The sequence below is a fragment of the Engystomops pustulosus genome, chromosome 1, assembly GCF_040894005.1.
Source record: "Engystomops pustulosus chromosome 1, aEngPut4.maternal, whole genome shotgun sequence".
NCBI lineage: Eukaryota > Metazoa > Chordata > Amphibia > Anura > Leptodactylidae > Engystomops > Engystomops pustulosus.
Genome location: NC_092411.1, coordinates 176,560,232 through 176,579,742, shown reverse-complemented (window position 1 = coordinate 176,579,742; position 19,511 = coordinate 176,560,232). Strand labels below are relative to the sequence as shown.

The 19,511-nt window shown below is 41.8% G+C and overlaps 1 protein-coding gene across 3 annotated transcripts in view; it reads right to left on the bottom strand.

Moving 5' to 3' along the window:
- Nucleotides 1–822: 822 nt before the first annotated feature.
- The window catches only part of LSM7 (LSM7 homolog, U6 small nuclear RNA and mRNA degradation associated), a 528,664-nt gene continuing 509,975 nt past the window's right edge, over nt 823–19,511 (bottom strand). Inside the window, exons 1-4 of one of the 3 annotated variants that reach the window (XM_072113945.1) lie at nt 8,089–8,206; nt 4,468–4,558; nt 2,888–2,959; nt 823–1,262 (exon numbers count right to left, since the gene is read on the bottom strand). In XM_072113945.1, coding sequence (XP_071970046.1) covers nt 1,120–1,262; nt 2,888–2,959; nt 4,468–4,558; nt 8,089–8,094 — 312 coding nt within the window. In that variant the 5' untranslated portion in view covers nt 8,095–8,206 and the 3' untranslated portion in view covers nt 823–1,119. Of the gene's footprint in view, nt 1,263–2,887; nt 2,960–4,467; nt 4,559–7,934; nt 7,965–8,088; nt 8,207–19,511 lie in introns of those variants that run through there. The other 2 variants (XM_072113944.1, XM_072113946.1) reach the window with 2 other exon arrangements.

The window sequence follows — 19,511 nt, the reverse complement described above, 5'->3', positions numbered from 1 at the left end:
GAGCTGGTACTTTTAGTACTCCAGCAGTATACTGCATATAACAATGAGAAATGTAAAATGAGAAATACTATAGTCATGAGGCTGGAGTACTACAAGTACCAGCTCATATGCTGAGTATATGAGTTGGCACTTGTACTCTGGCCTCATGGCCATAGTACTTCTCATTGTACCCCTTTATTTTGCAGTATATGAGCCACATAATAATCAGCACCATATACTAAAAACAGGGAGAAACTGAGAACTGCAGAGGAAGAGCTTTGTGTGTGTCTTTCCACTATTCCTGCCAGGATATCCCTTTTGTGTTTATCGAAACAGGCCCAGGTTAAAATAAATTTAGAATCTATATTATTAACTATATGTATAATATGTCTGTTTTAGTGTCATTTTGTGCTATTTTGGTTGGTGGTGTGCCCCAGGATTTTCTAAGTATAAAAAGTGTGCCGCGGCTCAAAAAAGTTTGAAAATCACTGATCTAAGGTGTATATATTTTTAAATGTTCCCGTGTCCCAAAAAATGAAAAATGACAGCAGTATAAATGATTAGCATCAAGCCAGTGTTTCCAGAATGTCCCCATTCAGATACTGATTTGATGTAGCAGATACATGCCTTATGAGCCATAACAGAGACATGCAGTACAGCAGTAGGTGCCGTTCTGGAAATAAATAAGTTTTATTATTATGTAATTTCCGGGCCATGAGAGAAATTAAAAAACTGGACTATTGATAAGATTACTTGAAAACCATTGCAATGATAACCCATTGCATAAGTGGAGAACAGATAAGTGATGCGAATTGTAGCCAAAATAGCTGCGCTTTATGGGACTGACTTATTAGCATATGTTTATTTTAACTGAATGGTTTCTATTTTAATGCACAAAAAAGTATTATCCCAAAAGAGCACAAATAAATCTCTCATAATAAAGAATGACAACGTGTAAACAAAAACTATGTATTATCTCTTACAGCAAGTCTTCACTTGCTTAAAATGGCTTATTTCTGCCATCACTAAAGAAATTTCCATTAAAAAAAAAAATGAAAGAAAAAGAGAGAGAGAAAAAAAGAAAGAAAGATCTTCAACTTGAAGTACGGAATCTCTGGATATTTGGGCCCAGGAAGAAAGTCAACCCTCTTGTTGCTGAATAAAAGGGTTTGGAATTGCCTCCATGCCATCCTGTGGGCAGATAAGAACCACAGATGTCCCTCTACATACAACAAGTCCAAGCTGCCGTGTGTCTTCTGTCAACTTGTACTGATCATCTGGATCTGATGAGGAACAAGAAATGGATACTTTATTCGTTTTTTTTTTCCTGATGCTTCTAGCAAAATATTCTTCAGCTCTGTACAGACACAACATTCAGTTTCTGTCTATCATCTAACCAAATGACTAACACAACCAAAGTGAGTAAAAAGAAACTTGACAAAGGTCCCCTCTGAAATAGAGATGAGCAGGATTGCCTTTAATGTTCAGGTCCAGGGTTCATGTGCGTCCCACACATGCAGGACTATTTCAGGACTGGTGCCAGTGCTGCCAATCCAGAAAATTGACACAGCCGGGCATCAATTTGCCGGATTGGCAGCACTGACACAAATCCGGCAATATGTCTGGGTAGTAGGAGGCCCGCTAATCTCTACTCTGACGTGACTGAACAGTCTTCTATCTGCATTTGTATATAAGGGAAACTTATAAGCCCAAAACGTCAGTCCTTCCAAAGACTGACAGAAGCATAAAAAGCCCTTTTAAGATAAGGGCTACTTTAAGCCCTTTTTAGGATGATGGTCATATTTCTGTAATATAAACCTGCTTTGACACATCATATATGTCTATGTTGCATAGTGTCATAGTCCATATCCCAACAGACCAGGACGTACTGATCATATTTTATAGAAGATGCCCATATGAATGGAGACTACAAAAATGATGAAAAGCTTGTATGCGATTCATTGAGCTAGACAAGAGTGTCTGAGTATTTGGCAGTATGAGAGGTGTTTTTTTTACATAATATGCAGTGGGTTTTATATATATATTGTATTATAATATATATATATATATCCAGCCTCTTCCCCCTCCTCATTATTATTTGAACCCTTTGCATGGGGCCTATTACTTATATTAATAGGGGATAAGGTTATTGAATCATATAGTTAATGTATATTATATCTGTGATACTGTATATTTTTTCACGCGTTTGAGTTTATAAATTTTAAACAATAGTTATATCAGTAATTAAACATGGCGAATATGTGTTGATTTAGAACAAATGATAATTAATGGAAATACAGAAGGGGTTACTCACAAGTGATGTATCGTGTAATTACAGGATGAGTAATAAGATTGGGTACCCAGTGAAACCAATCCTTTGTTTTTCAAAATTCCCATAATAACACACCAGAAATTCTTTTTATGTGCAGTTCTGCTGTTTTGTTGTATATGCACACACACACAGCAATCCATTCATAAACACTGTTAGAGCGTGGTGAGTGGAAAGCTTCTTCAATTTTGTTTTTGCTGTTTGGGTGCAGGGAAGAGTGGTTGTCAAAGAGATCCCCTTGGAGGGCAGACACTATGGAGTCAGCGAGCAGCTGACGTCATAGGGCCTTCAACAGACCGCACGTGGACACGGAGCCGATCAATTGATAGAGGAGGACCGGGGGGCGCGTTGGAAGGAGAGTACACATTTAGTTTTTTAACCTACAGGCTATATACTGAGGGGCAACATGAGCTGGCTGTCGACATACTGGGAGGAAGGGGCTTCTGGCTATATACTGGGGCATGATCTGGCAGGTTATATACTAGGCTTATACTCAAGTCGATAGGTTTTCACAGGTTTTAGTGTTGAAATTAGGGGGTCTCGGCTTATACGGTACATTTATCAACAGTTGACACTCACCTCTCATATATTCTATGGTGCCATCTAATACAAGATTCAAAAGAGGATCAAAACCTTTCAAAACTCCACTTGCTGTCAACAAATAAAATGTTTTTGATTAGTTAATAAAATTGCATAACAAGTTAACAAAATGCCACATTAAAGTTTTATTCAGCCAAAATAAATTCCTAACTTAGTCTGGGGGAGATTTGGAGAGTAAAAAAGTCAACTTTTTTGCCTATAATTGTTTCGGGTTTTCAAGTGTTTGTACTTGAAAATCCTGCGATCGGTTGCGTTGGGCAATATAAACAACTTTTCAGGTACAGGGTTTTTTTCCTATTTTATTTTACATACATACATACATACACACAATACAGCGAAACCTCTTCAAAAGACAACTCCTTCCCTAAATTGGATATTAATAAAAAAATAGACCCATATGAGGATAATTTCTCACAAATGTAGTCATATGGTCCCTTAGAATGATATTGCACAAATAAACAAGTAGTGTTTGCATATGAAATGGATGGGATTTACTGCATGTCCCACAGACATTCTACAGTAATCAAGCTGGTCGGGAGCCTCAATAACACATGTGCGTCCACTGCTCCCAGGGTAGGTTGTATCCAAGGACAGCTGTCTTGTTTGTAAGGGACAACATGGTTACATTTGTGGGAAGTTATCTTCAAACTAGTATATTTATTTATAATAAAATGCAAAAGGATAAAAAATGCAAGCAATTCTCAAATATTTGATTTCTCTTCTCCTGCTTTTCAATCAGCAACTATAAACTCATATTTAAAGGAAACCTACCATTTCAAATGGTCGGTGTAAGCTGTAAACACCGAGCACCAGCTCAGGGTGAGCTGGTGCCGGTGCTTAGTTTCGTTAGTGTTATAAACCGCGGTATCGCGATTTTAACACTTTAAACTTTATAGCAGAAGCTGCTTCGGCGCTGCGCGACCGTGCGCGCGCAACGCCGAAGCAGTTTCTGCTATAAAGTTTAAAAAGTGTTAAAACCGCGATACCGCGGTTTATAACACTAACGAAACTAAGCACCGGCACCAGCTCACCCTGAGCTGGTGCTCGGTGTTTACAGCTTACACCGACCATTTGAAATGGTAGGTTTCCTTTAAAAATAACATGCTAAATTTCTATAATCTTTCTGTCCTCAGATACATTGAACTAAAGTTTCTTCGGATAGACTATGTGCATTAACTTTATACCATATTTCTCATATGGAGCAGTTTCATTCGTGCAACACATTGTATTTCTGCTACCAGGACCACGCTGTCCTGTACTCCACTGACATCTAAGAGATACAGGAACCTTAAATATAGTCTAATCTCCTCACAGAGCAGCTGAATCATCAAGTGAAATATTTTCTAGGTATGGGAAGAGTTTATCATTATCCTTTTCCTCATCTCTATGCTGTGTATAAGAGTTTAGGTATACTGCTCACTGAAGGAGAAAGAAGGAGCAGAAAAAAAAAGGCAGAGAAGCTGTTTTACCTGATGAAGTATATTACAAGGTTTACTAGTATTACATTCTCTATTCATTTATAAATTTGGTTTAACATCTTTAAAATATAAAAACCATACCTTCTCTACCACCCTGGAACTTCACTCGAATGGTTTTGTCAATGTATTTGGAGAGGTCAAGGATACTTTCCTTTTTCTTCTTTTCCTTATCCTTATACACAAATTATTAAAATAAAATAATTGTTAGAACTTATTTGGCAATGGGAAATATGAAAATAAATGTGGTCCATATTGTAAAACCAAGTTTGCAAATATCAAGCAATATTTTGTGAGAAATGACAAAAATCTGTAGACACACGCCCACTCAATTCTAGGGTATATTCCTGTACAGCAGATTTGCAGAAAAAACATCTGCATCTTGCCACATCAATTTTAACTACTTGCCAGGCCATTTAACTGTAAGCCGCATAGATTTCATTCAGACCCACACCAGTGCCTGAGGAAGGAGAACTGGGGTCCCTCAATCCCTTAGCTAGGGTTCCCAAAAGACTTTCCTTAATGTCTGCTGCTGGGGATTCACTAGCCAGTGGAGGAACCAACCCAAGCACAGGTTAGTAGAGGAACCAATCTTTCCATATACAGGCAGTCCCCGGGTTACATACAAGATAGGGTCTGTAGGTTTGTTCTTAAGTTGAATTTGTATGCAAGTCAGAAGTGTATATTTTATCATTGTAATCCCCGACAGAACTTTTTTGGTCTCTGTGAAAATTGGATTTTAAAAATGTTGGGTTGTCATAACAATCAGATTTCACAATAAATCTTCATTACAGACACCTGTGATAACTGTTATAGCTGTTTATTGCAGCCTAGGGCTAAAGTACAGTCAATTACCAATATCCAGTGCTCAGTTTGTAACTAGGGGTCGTATGCAAGTCAAGTGTTCTTAAGTAGGGGACCCCCTGTATAGCCATTCCCCGTGCCAGGGTGGATTCCCCTTAACAAATCCCTATTATCATCACATTAATTGAATATGGTCCAACAGAATTCGAACCCTCTAGTCTCAGCATCATAGACAAGAGCATTACCAGAGAGCTATTTGCTACACTGTTGGCCATGGAAGCATTTACTAAGGCTACATTCACACACACGTAAGGGGGACATATATACGCGCCCCCCCATAGCCGTCAATGGGCGCACGGCGATGTACGGAAGCGATACAGTGCAGCACACGTGTGGTACCGTGCTGCTCCGCAGACGGAAAGATAGGACATGTCCTATCTTTAGTTGGAATATGCGGCCGTGTGCCACATATTACTATGGAGAGGGGCATATGTGAGGAGTTGCCGATGTGAATGTAGCCAAAGAGCTTCATTTCAGTTGTAATCCATTGCAAACCTAATATAGGGAAATAGATAAGAGATCCATCTAAGATGTCTCTCAATATATTACTACATTGTTATTTCTTTTTTTTAAATACAGCCTATAATTATAGGAAATCTACCACTAAGATCAAGAATTGTAAACCCAGTACACTGACATACTGGTGTTAGCCACTTTAACATCTTCTTTTAGTTTCTTATGCCCTGATTTAAAAAAAAAACAAAAACTAAAGTTTTTAAAATGATGCATATTATAAGTTAGTTTTTACAAAATTATGCCATTATATTATCACTGACTCTACGGCCCTGTCAGAAATGCCTTGCGCCTGGTTTCTGATACTTGTGCAAGATTTGTGGAATTACCACTGGAGTACATCCGGCGGCCGTTCAGCTAGCGTGTGCAAATACCCGAAAAAGTTTTTTCTTCATGGCAAAGTATCGTTTTGGGGTCAAGAATCATGATACTTCACTTTGTATCAAATTTCAAATTCTGGTATCAGTGCCTCTCCCGGAGACCTTCCCATCCCCCCAGTCGTCACCCCCCCCCCCCCCAAGTTACATTTCCAGAGACCATTTAAAGTGGTTTCCTGGAAAATGATCACTGTGACAGCCAGTCATAGTAATCATTTAGTGAAGTTAATAAAAGTAAGAGCATGATGGGACTCCATGCATCATAGTTATAACTAATATATGTAGTATCTGTTTCCACGCAAAACGGGGATGCCAAACAGTTGCTAATGTTCTTAGTATAAACTATGATTAAGTTTGTATGTTCTCTCCGTGTTTGCGTGGGTTTCCTCCCACACTCAAAAACATACAGGATTGTGAGCCCCATGGGGACAGGGACTGATTTGGCAAGTGCTGTGTAGCGTAATTTGTGTGCGTTTATTATTATCGAGCTCTGTGTCACAGAAAATTCAGATCTTAGTGTGTTCAGATTTTCATGCATGTGTTGAATATGAATATGAAAACGCAGTCTTATGAATTTTGGACTACATATGGACAGCACAATTTTCTACATGAACCCCTTTGGGACTCAAACTTTTCGAAATGGGTCACTTTGAGGGTTTGTTTTGTTTTGGTACAATGCAACACTGATTCCTAGAAACTTCTGGTAAGATGATCTCCCTCCCAAGACCACATACCACCAAGGTGATAAAAGCTGTCTTATTCTACATTGTTAGCAAAGAAATAAAAAAAAATAAAATGAAAAAATTGGTATCACACTGACTGACAGAATAAAACCACATGCACACGTGTTGGCAGTGAGTTAAGCTGAACAAACAGAATTGATTTCTCTTTCTACATAGATCACTATACCATGAACATGCCAACTGCCTGCACCATAAAAGATAAGGTAGATCCTATTCCTGCCCTTTTTGTGCCAGTCACTTCCCATGGACATCGGCACACAGCCGTTTAGATGTCTGATTAATGCCAGATGTAAAAAGTAAAATAAAAGTTGTGTATACATACATTAGGCCATAATTTGCTGGTTGATGGGGTCTGACTAGAGCCCAACTGAGAAAAATAGGGTTCCAGGGAAACAAAGCAGCAGGCCACACATGCAGCTCCTTTCATTCCTAATAGGACTGATGTAGAAAGCCAAGGACTGCAATTATGCCCTTTGATCCTCCTATAGAGAATGAATACTGATGGAATGTCCCTGTTCAATGTCCCATAATCTTGATTTGACGCTACAACCCGTATCAGACTTGGTATATTCATTTATCCCCTTTCACCGTAAACAGTTAATACATTTTATTCAGTAAGCTGTAGGCTGAAGACATGGAGATGGTGGTCTACATGATGGTGGTGTGATATCAGTGGCACAAAGACATTTAACCCCTTACGGCACATCGTCACAACAAACTCTACATGGATCTGTTCAGCCTGGACGCGGAAGTGAACTCATCACACTTTACTACAACCAAGTTCATCCTCATCATTTCTGCAGTAAAACTGAGGAAGACTCAGGATAAAATGTCATGGCGCACAACCAGCCTAAACCTTCCCTTCTGGTGTTCATTTTGGCTCACCCTTGTTATAATTCCTTATAATTTCTTAATGGCAATAATATAATATTGCATGACTAAAGACTTATTGATAACCTAACGTCAGTTTCATCTACACTGTTCTGCACATAGCAGGAGTCCTCATATGACAGGTTCATGAGCACAGAAGGCAGCATGCGGCTGCCTGACCCACAATGGTGCCGGTCATGCACACTGCACGCGGCAGCGGTCGCATCTCTAGTCCGAGCTGTGGCGTTGCTTTTACTGCTAATGATTTTTACCACAGCGCTGCCCTAATAAACAACACACATTTCCCCTCAGTAAGCCCCAAAACGTTTCACACTCACCGCCATCTTTCCGCGCCTCTATCTCCCGGCTTGGAAGCTGCCACTTTAACTGGTCCGTGGGGGGTTATCGCATAATCACAAGTACAGCATCTCTCTCATGCCTTCCTGTTATCTTCTTCTATAAACATGATAATGCCCTGTTAGATTTTATATCTGGCATCCAGATTTTAAATAAAGCAGAAATCTTATTTATTGCTTTGAAATTTACAGTGACTCAATCAAAGTCCCTTACGTGTAGATTTTTGGTACAATCCATTAACCTTACCACTTCAAACGGCAGAGGTCAAACTGTGAATTTGTAGCCACGTGGGAGCCATTTTGGCGTAGCCATTTCTCTTTGTTATTACATAGTATTGTATCACTGTGAATAGCTGGAATATAGCTGCCTGGATATGTATACTTTTCGCAATAGCTGTTTTACCTTAAATGGTTAAGGACAGAGCCCTTTCCTGTTTTTTCATGTCCATTTTTCACTCCCCACCTTCAAAAATCTATAACTTTTTTATTTTTACACATAAAGAGCTGTGTGACGGCTTGTTTTCTGCGTAACAAATGGCACTTCATAGTGATGGTATTAAATATTCCATGCCATGTAGTCGGAAGCGGGAAAAAAATTCCAAATGCAGTAAGAATGGTGAAAAAACGCATTTGCGCCATTTTCTTGTGGGTTTGGATATTACGGCTTTCACTGAGCGCCCCAAATGACATGACTACTTTATTCTTTGGGTTGGTACGATTAAGGGGATACCAAATTTGTATAGGTTTTATAATGTTTTCATACATTTACAAAAATTAAAACCTCCTGTACAAAATTTTTTTTTTTGATTTTGCCATCTTCTGGCGCTAATAACTTTTTTATACTTTGGTGTAAGGAGCTGTGGGTGGTGTCATTTTTTGCGACATTTGATAATATTTTCAATGATATCATTTTTAGGACTGTACAACCTTTTGATCACTTTTTATAGATTTTTTTATATTTTTCAAAATGGCAAAAAAGTGCCATTTACGACTTTGGGCGCTATTTTCCGTTACGGGGTTAAACGCATTGAAAAAACGTTAATATATTTTGATAGATCGGGCATTTTCGGACGCGTCGATACCTAATGTGTTTATGATTTTTACTGTTTATTTATATTTATGTCAGTTCTAGGGAAAGGGGGGTGATTTTAATTTTTAGGTTTTTTTATTATAATTTTTTTTTTTTTTTACTTTTTTTTATTTTTCTTTTTACTATTTTTCAGACTCCCTAGGATACTTTAACCCTAGGTTGTCTGATCGATCCTATCATATACTGCCATACTACAGTATGGCAGTATATGGGGATTTTCCTCCTCATTCATTACAATGTGCTATCGGCACATTGTAATGAAGGGTTTAAAACGAAATAGCCTCGGATCGCCACTCCCCGATGACGTCACGGGGAGCAACGATCCTAGGCAAGATGGCGGCGCCCATGCGCCGCTATCTTTTTGAGGCTGCCGGCAGCTTTGCCGGCAGCCATCGCTGTGATAACACCCGTGATCGGTGCTTGCAATATGCAGCAAAGACTTACCGGCTATGGAGAGGGCTCAGCCCGTGAGCCCTCTCCATGAAGCGGGACCCGAACGCTGCCGTGAATACACGGCAGGCGGTCGCGAACCAGTTAATTTGTTCTAATCATTTTATCTAGCTAATTTCATCCACACACTGGGAGAGGTTTATCAGATGTGTCTCAGTACACAGTAACCAATCAGAGCTCAGCTTTGATTTTATTAACAGCTGTGGGGAAATGAAAGCTGATCTCTGTTTGTTTGCCCTGGACAACTAGGACACTTCTGATACATCTTCCCTCATGTCTTTATTAAGTGCAATGTACAGTAGAATAGAATGGAACTGTTGGATGATGTATACTTTGCGTTCAGTTTATTATAGAACAAAGATTTAAAAAGAGCTAGGGCAGAAAGCTACAATTCATCATGTTTAGGTAGCTGAGTTGGTCATAAGTGGTAAGCGTCAGTTCACATCACTGTGCCCTTCCATTACAAATCTTTTTTACCATTATATTTAACGGAAACATGACATAAGCCTACTGTAAATGTAACCCTGTGGGAAAGGAATGATAACCTTCCAGATTTTGTTTCCATTATGCTCTCCTTCTGGTTTGGTCCTCTCTCCCCACAAAACTCACACATATACCTAATATAGGATATATACAACTATATGCAAAACATAGGTTAAGCTTTAGAAAATAATATAAGGTTATTAGGATCAGATTGATTTGGAGACTCTCTTTTAAAGGGGTTTTCTTATAAAATAAGGTTCTCAAATTTGAATCCCCTAGTGATGATAATTTTAACCCCTTTACTTTGCAATGTGGGTGGGCAGTAGCTGAGCAGACACGTATGTTTATATTATCAGGGTACAGAGTTTATCTACACTTTCATTTGCAGTATATACTCGAGTATAAGCTAACTCGAGTACAAGCTGGAAAAACCTATTGACTGGAGTATAAGGCTAGTATATAACCTGCCAGCTCATGCCCCTAGTATACGGCCAGCCCTTTGCCCCCAGTATATGTCCAGCCGCCCCTGTCCCCCAGTATATAGCCAGCAGCCCTGCCCCTAAGTATATAGAAAGCAGCCTATGCCCCCCAGCATATAGCCAGAAGCCCCTTCCCCAATATATAGCCTGCCCCTTGCCCCCCAGTATATAGCCAGCAGCCACTGCACCCCCCCCCTAGTATATGGCCATCAGCCCTCTGTCTCCCATATATAGCCAGCAGCCTCCAGTCCACAGTAAATAGCCATCAGTCCCCTGTCCCCAGTATATAGCCTGCAGCCCCTTCCTCCCCGTATATAGCCAGACCCCTGTCCACAGTACACTCACCGGCCACTTTATTAGGTACACCTGTCCAACTGCTCGTTAACACTTAATTTCTAATCACATGGCGGCAACTCAGTGCATTTAGGCATGTAGACATGGTCAAGAAAATCTCCTGCAGTTCAAACCGAGCATCAGTATGGGGAAGAAAGGTGATTTGAGTGCCTTTGAACATGGCATGGTTGTTGGTGCCAGAAGGGCTGGTCTGAGTATTTCAGAAACTTCTGATCTACTGGGATTTTCACACACAACCATCTCTAGGGTTTACAGAGAATGGTCCGAAAAAGAAAAAACATCCAGTGAGTGGCAGTTCTGTGGGCGGAAATGCCTTGTTGATGCCAGAGGTCAGAGGAGAATGGGCAGACTGGTTCGAGCTGATAGAAAGGCAACAGTGACTCAAATCGCCACCCGTTACAACCAAGGTAGGCAGAAGAGCATCTCTGAACGCACAGTACGTCGAACTTTGAGGCAGATGGGCTATAGCAGCAGAAAACCACACCGGGTGCCACTCCTTTCAGATAAGTACAGGAAACTGAGGCTACAATTTGCACAAGCTAACCGAAATTGGACAGTAGAAGATTGGAAAAACGTTGCCTGGTCTGATGAGTCTCGATATTTTCTTAGCACTCTTTGGGCCCCTTGGTACCAATTGAGCATCGTTGCAATGCCACAGCCTACCTGAGTATTGTTGCTGACCATGTCCATCCCTTTATGACCACAATGTACCCAACATCTGATGGCTACTTTCAGCAGGATAATGCGCCATGTCATAAAGCTGGAATCATCTCAGACTGGTTTCTTGAACATGACAATGAGTTCACTGTACTCAAATGGCCTCCACAGTCACCAGATCTCAATCCAATAGAGCATCTTTGGGATGTGGTGGAACGGGAGATTCGCATCAAGGATTTGCAGCCGACAAATCTGCGGCAACTGTGTGATGCCATCATGTCAATATGGACCAAAATCTCTGAGGAATGCTTCCAGCACCTTGTTGAATCTATGCCACGAAGAATTGAGGCAGTTCAGAAGGCAAAAGGGGGTCCAACCCATTACTAGCATGGTGTACCTAATAAAGTGGCCGGTGAGTGTATATAGTATTAAGAAGATCACATTGGTCTTGGACGCCATGTTGCACACACTGTTCACAATTTTCAGACTGAGCATACATTTCACATAACCCGCCTAGCGATTCTTTTCTATAGTTTTACAAGGTAAAGTGGAAAACACAAAGACTTAGCGCTTACCACCTAGGGGAAGGTATTCAGGGGAGTACCTGGGCATTTTTTTTGTGTGAAGACAGCCAATGGTTCTACATTCCTTTGTGTGCTTGCATCCAATAGTGTTGCATTGGATTGGGGTCAAACCACCCAATAGTAATGCCCCTTTGTGTACTTGCACGCCTTATGCAAAGTGTCTTATGATTTTCTATATAAGTGTCTCCGTGCCAAAAATAAACAGTCTTGAGTTGATGTTCAGTAAGGACAGTATGTCTTTTCTGTGTTACTCACTCCATGCTAGCGCTGGAAACAAAGCCTCATATCCTTTGGAAATCACCTTACAACGCTGACGGGAACTGTTAAAGCCTCATGTATCCAAAGACCCTTATGGTCAATAGCCAGCAGCCCCCTGTCCGCAGTATAACAGCCTGCAGCTCATTTGCATATTAGAAAAAAAAAAAAAACAATGTGTACTCACCTTTCGTTGCCCCGCGAGCCTCTTCTATCCATCAATAATCCGGCTTCGGCTCTGTGTCCCCACGCGGTCTGTCGCAAGTACCGTGACGTCACACACTAGAAGGTCAGCGAGCGGCTGACATTGTGAGAATGTCGATGGATAGAAGAGGACCTGCTGGGGGACTTCGAATAGTGAGTACACATTTTGTTTTGTTTTTTCAATAGACTCGAGTATAAGCCGAGTTAGGTTTTTGCAGCACATTTTTGTGCTGAAAATCTTGGCTTATACTCGAGTATATATGGTAACTTCTGAACATTCTACTATTCTACTGTTACCTGACACATAGAAAAAGAAGGATGAGACAGATAATAATAATAATCTTTATTTACATAGTGCCATTGTCTGGATCAGTTGTCGAGGATCCTCTAGACCCCCCTGGACAATGACGTAAGCCGACATTTGGAACCAGTTTCCACCAGAGCCCAACGCAAAGCGGCGTGGTACCACCAGGTCGTTCCACAGGCTTGACTTTGTCCGTGATGGCGGCCAAGGCGAAGTACAGAATCAAAAGGCAAACTCGTGGTCGGGGACAGACAGGAGGTCGAGACAGGCAGCACAGGATCAGAGTTAGGAACTGAATTGAGGTCACAACGGAAATCAGGATAATCACAAAGGGCATGGAACAAAGCATTCTCTCAGGGATAGAGCACAAAGATGCACAGGAAGGGGCTGCGAATTTATCAGTGAAGGTAGGCGGCCAGCGACAATTATTGGCACGCTGGCCCTCTAAATCTCAGGGAGCCGGCGCGCCCTAGGAGACGAGGATAATCGCGGCAGACTGCAGGAGCCACGGAGACCGCCCCTGGCGGGGTCTGGAGGCACCGGGTGGAGCGCCTCTAACTGGGGATATGGATCGCAGGAGCAACCGTGCCCGTGACAGTACCAAGACTTTCCCTGTGGCCTTATGCTTCCCCCCCTGTGTTTCATCAAAGTAGAATCTTCAGAGGGACTTGCGTGCTGAGGTAGCTAAAAAGAGGAAAGTGCACTAGTTTGAAGTGCAATAAATGTGCAGGGCATGCTGTACACCTAGCCCCCAGACCCTAATGAGCGGTATGGCAGTAGGTAAGCGGCATTGGAACATATTTTTGCCCATTTAAACTGATAGCCCTACCCTACCCACTACCCGATTGGCTGGCGCTACTCCAGGCATCTCATTGGTCGGCAGCAATGTGTGCTGCAGTGGACCGCAATGGAGACAGTTTCCAGACCGGCCGGGTATCAGTGCGCATGCGCAAATTCAGGCTCGGAGACGCTCATTCTCGCATCCTCGTGTAGATAATTAAAACCACTTGTGTATCGCTGGACTCTGTAGCAGGTAAATAGAAAGTTAAACCAATTGATGACATGTAAGTGCACGGTAAAGCAATTTTATAACTTGTGCCCATACGTAGTTACTCCGTAATAGGCCCCGTAATCCAGTATGTTATAAGATTGTATATTTAACTATTTCGGAACTCCTCTTGCGCTATTCATTCAAACCCTTCGGAGCAATGGTATCAAGGACATAAATCCATCTTGCTTCTTTTTGCAATATTAGTCTGTGCCAGTCACCACCTCGTTCTGGATACGGGACTCTGCATAACTTGGCCTCACCATCATATTTGGACGGCTTGGAAAGACACAGTCTGGGCTCAGCAGTAGACAATGCAGCCATAGTATCAGGTGGTACTGGACTCTGGTGCTGAGTAGCCAACAATGGCTGCAATGTGGCGGTGAGTTGTGCAAGTTGCTGTCTTTACGCGGCAATCTGTTGAGACTGTTGGACCACAATGGTGGTAAGGTCAGCCAGTTCAGATAGGGGAACCTTGGCGGGATCCATGGCTGAATCTTACAGTCAGGATCAGTGGTAGTGGTTCCTCTTGACCACCGCGGATGATAACGTAAGCTGACACCTGGGAACGGAGTCTAAGTGGCACCCGATTCTCACCAGAGCCCACTGCAAAGTGAGTTGGACTTGCTGCGGTGTGGTACCACCAGATTGTCCCACAGGCGTGACTTTGTCTGTGGTGGCAGCCAAGGCGAGGTACAGAATCGTGAGGCAAACTCGTGATCAGGAACAGGAAGAAGGTCGAGATAGGCAGCACAGGATCAGAATCCAGGACGTAGCTGTAGGTCAGGACAGGCAGCACAGGATCAGAGTCAGGAACGGAATCGAGGTCACAATGGGAAATCAGGATAACTCGCCAAGGGCATGGAACAAAGCCTCTTTTCAGGCATAGTGCACAAAGATCCGGTAGGGAATTTATCAGGGAAGGCGGCCAGCACCAATATCAACCCGCTTGCCCCTTTAAACTCAGCAAGTCGGTGCACGCGCGCCCTAGGAAAAGGGCATGCATGCGCCAAACCACGGGAGCCGTGGTGACCGCCACTGGAGCTAGGGGAGGTAAATAACCTTGCAGGCTGGGTCTGGAGGCACCGGGAGCACCCATGCCTGTAAAAGCCATCAAATTCTGCTTGCATTCTAAGAAGAGACATGAGATGGTTACAAGACTTAATGACACACTCTGCTACCTCACCTATAAAACACACAGCCAGCACAGGGTGGATTTATACCTGTGAAATGCTATATTTTTGTTAATAGAATTAGAAAATGTGTTATTCTGAGTAAATTTAAGAATCTTGTATTCATGGTAATACCACTTTAAGACACATGTAAATTTTATTATTCAAGAAGCAGCTCGAGATGGATAAGGAAGTGATGTCTTGGTCCCTAAGACCATCATCATCTGAAATATGTATGAAATGCTCTTTCAACCCCCAAAAGGGTTGCGACCCACAGGTTGAGAACTGCTGCTCTAGTCAATTAATAGCAAGGTAAGTAGATGATCCAGCACTCTCAAAAATAAAAAGCAATCCTTTATTTCATAGTTTAAAATAAGTTCTTGGCAAAAAATGTAAAATACAAACCTGTATACATGTTAAAACAGGGTAGAATTACCTACACGTTTTGGACAAAAGGTATATCTGTGTCCTTGGGCCATAGACCTTTTGTCTGAAACGCGTAGGTAATTCTACCCTGTTTTAACATGTATACAGGCTTGTATTTTCCATTTTTTGCCATGAACTTATTTTAAAATATGAAATAAAGGATTGCTTTTTATTTTTGCGAGTGCTGGATCATCTGCTTACCTTGGTATACTTTCCTGCTGAAGTGGTGTCAGCTTTTGCAAGGTGGATCCTGGGCACCATTCACATTGAGAAATGGAAATCGTTTACAGATGAATGAATTTCTTCTAAATGGTAAGCTGTTGTTTTTTCTTTTGTATTTTTGCATCTAGTCAACTAATGCTGCTACAGTCCCTTTGCACCTTTTCTTTAATAGCATGCCAGTGGGAAAGGAGACTCCCTCTTTATCCATGTTTATTCTGAGGCCTCACCAACTCGCTGTGTTTCCCGAGTCCTGTGCACCAGGACACACAGCAACCCTTTTGCTTCCTAAATCTCAGAAGCCTCTTTCAGTTCACTCCTGTCTTGCTCAAGCCTCTCTTTTGCACACAATCCCCTCCTATTTCTCTTCTTGTCCAAACCTGCCCCTCCCTCACCTTTGTGGTGGCCATAGCTTCACCTCTTGCGTTCTGATACCATTTACTGGACAAGAAGTGACAAAGCTGTGACACTTTGATTTTCAGGAGAGGGAAAGTGGGAAGAAGTTTGTGACTAACCTTGTTTAGCAGTGAATATATTTCTAAATATTCATATTTCCTGGATAACCCCTATAAAATAGTGAGAGCTTAACTCCTTAAAGAGAACCCGTCATGCAAAATAACACCCCTAAACTAAATATATTTTCATAAACTGCCATTGGAGAGCATTGCCTCTATCCCTTCATTGTCCCTCTACAAGCCTGTAAACCTAAGCAATGAGGTCCTAAAGCTGTATGCAAATGACCTGTGAAATGTCCAATGAAGCATTAGCATATTCATGCTGTCCACTCTATTCATGAGTGGGAGGCACAGCCACACCCCCAGTGCATGACTGACAGCCTGTAAAATGGTGTGAGGCTGAATAATGATGTGCTTCCTGGTGCTGGCGCCCCCTGCAGCCTGTGTGTGCATGTGTGTGTGTATAGGAGAGATACAGCAGCTCCAGGCAGCCATGTTACAGCAGAACATGTCAGATTCATGTGTAGCTGATGTCTGTGTCTCTCACCTGTATATTAGGAGGATGCAGCATGTCAGCAGGTGCAGCACACACACCAGCAATGCTTTACTATACATTACACCCAGACATGAGCAGGGGGAGGATGAGGGAGGGGTAACAGGGGTGACATCACTGCCTCTGACCATGTGACCAGCCTCATTTACATGATAAAAAATAGATGATTTTACAATGAATAATGTATGAAATAACTAGATAAAGGCTGGGATGGGATCCTTGTGAGCTGCTCCAACAGGTAGAGGTGACAGGACAAGTGGCAGAGACCTGATGACAGGTGTCTTTTAAGGACGCAGCCAGTTTATAGCTTAAAGGACACCTGTCATCAGGTCTGTGTCACTAGTCCTGTCACTACTACCTGTTGGAGCAGCTCACAAGTATCCCATCACAGCCTTTATCTAGTTATTTCATACATTAATCATTATAAAATCATCTATTCTTTATTATGTAAATGAGGCTGGTCACATGGTCAGAGGCAGTGATGTCACCCCTGTTACCCCTCCCCTCTCCTCCCCCTGCTCATGTCTGTATGTAATGTATAGTAAAGCATTGCTAGTGTGTATGCTGCATCTGCTGACATGCTGCATCCTCCTAATACACAGAGACATGTTCTGCTATAACATGGCTGCCTTGAGCTGTTGTATCTCTCCTATATACACACACATGCACACACAGGCTGCAGGGGGCGTGGCCACCAGCAAGCACATGGAGCAGCCATCACATCATTATACAGCCTCACATCATTACACAGGCTGTCAGTCAAGCACTGGGGGGTGTGGCTGTGCCTCCCACTCATGAATAAGCTGGACAGCTTGAATATGCTAATGCTTCATTGGACATTTCACAGGTCATTTGCATACAGCTTGAGGACCTCATTGCTTAGATTTACAGGCATGTAGAGGGACAATGAAGGGAAAGTGGCAATGCTTTCTAATGGCAGTTTATGAAAATATATTTAGATTAAGGGTTTTTTTTTGCATGATGGGTTCTCTTTAAAGAGGACCTGTCACCCTGAAAAACGGCACTAGGAGCTGCTTACTAAAAGAAACCTCCAATAACGCTAACAAACACTGCAGCGCTGTACACTGGACTGCTCTCGAGGCAATAATGCTAACATTGTAACAGTGCTGCATTTTTTTTTTAGCAATAGGAGCTGCTTACTTTAGTTTTTCAGGGTGACAGGTCCTCATTAAGGCTCTGCCCCATTTTTTTGGAGTCGCTTTATTTACAAAAAAAGAAAAAATAATGAATTGTTTGAAAAATTAGCCATTTTCGAAATTCAAAATCATTGGGGGACATTTACTATGGTGTTTCCGCCAGTTTTGTGTCGCTCTCACCACATGTTCTGCTCTCAGACCTATTTATTAGCTGTCGGGGACAGAAAAAATGACTTTTTCCGTCTGCTCCGACTCTTCTCCGAAAAGGGGCGTGGCTTTGGCGGAGTGGAAACTCAGACACAATTAATATGTGTCGCAGCCCTTTTTGGGCGCTGTAAACTGGCGGAAAGTAGACCAAAAGAAAACTGGTCTAGCAGGGACTGTTGGACACATTTCTGGTGCTCGGGACAGATTTTGGTCCCAGGGACAGAAAATGGTCTCGGCGCCAGAAATGTCTCTGCACAGCTCTACAATATTAAATGTGCATCTTCTTTCCGAAAGCAGGTCGGTAACAAAGCCAATGCAGACACCGACACTTTAAGTAAATGTCCCCCATTGTGTTTTCAGGCAGTTAGATTTACCACCTAAATAAGTTGCTGAATAACATTTCCCATACTTTACATTTTTATATATAACAACACGAGGAACTAGAGCAATGGGGATAAAGTACACCATACAATGTATTTAAGAAATAAATTGATAACCTTTATTAATTACATCACATGATAAAAACGTATATGCATAAAAGGATGGCTACAGGAGAGACACAAGATTGCACAAACCAGGTGCCACAATGCACAGGAGGTCAGTAATTCATAATAAGGGGCAATATAATGACAACCATACAGTGTGCAACAGCAATATAAAAGCCCATCCGACTCACAGTTGTTCCACCCAAGCAACTCATATATAGTACATCATGTATATCTGTGAATCGGATAACCTGTGAACCATAATTACCTGGCGTATGAAGCCCCCAACGCGCGTTTCAACCTGCTGGTCTTTCTCAAAACTCGCAGAAGGGACGGAGCGTCCTACAACTCCCAGGATTTTAGTTTTTCCATCGGATCCTTTTGTAGGCAATAAAATTTTGGCTTTTTCGTTTTTTGGGCCATGTGGTGGCATTTTTCTTTTGCGGGATGAGATGCTTTTTCCAGTGTTACCATTTTGGGGTTGGTATCCCCTACTGTTAAAAATTTAGGAACATTTTTTTTAGGGCAGGAGTAGAAAAGCATCAATTCTGTACTGGATTTTTTACTTTTTTTTTTTTTTTTTTGGTGTTCACCTGTATAGCCCAATAATCATGTTATCTTTATTCTACGAGTCGATACGATTATAGGGATACCATAACTGAATATTTTTTCTTACGTTTAACTAAATTTGGCGAATAAAACCTAATGAGGGGAAAAATATATCATTTTTGTATTGCCGTCTTCCAAGTGGCAGAACATTTTAACTTTTTGGAGCTGGTTGATGGCTTGTTTTTTTGCGGGACATGGGGAAAGACCCCCCAAG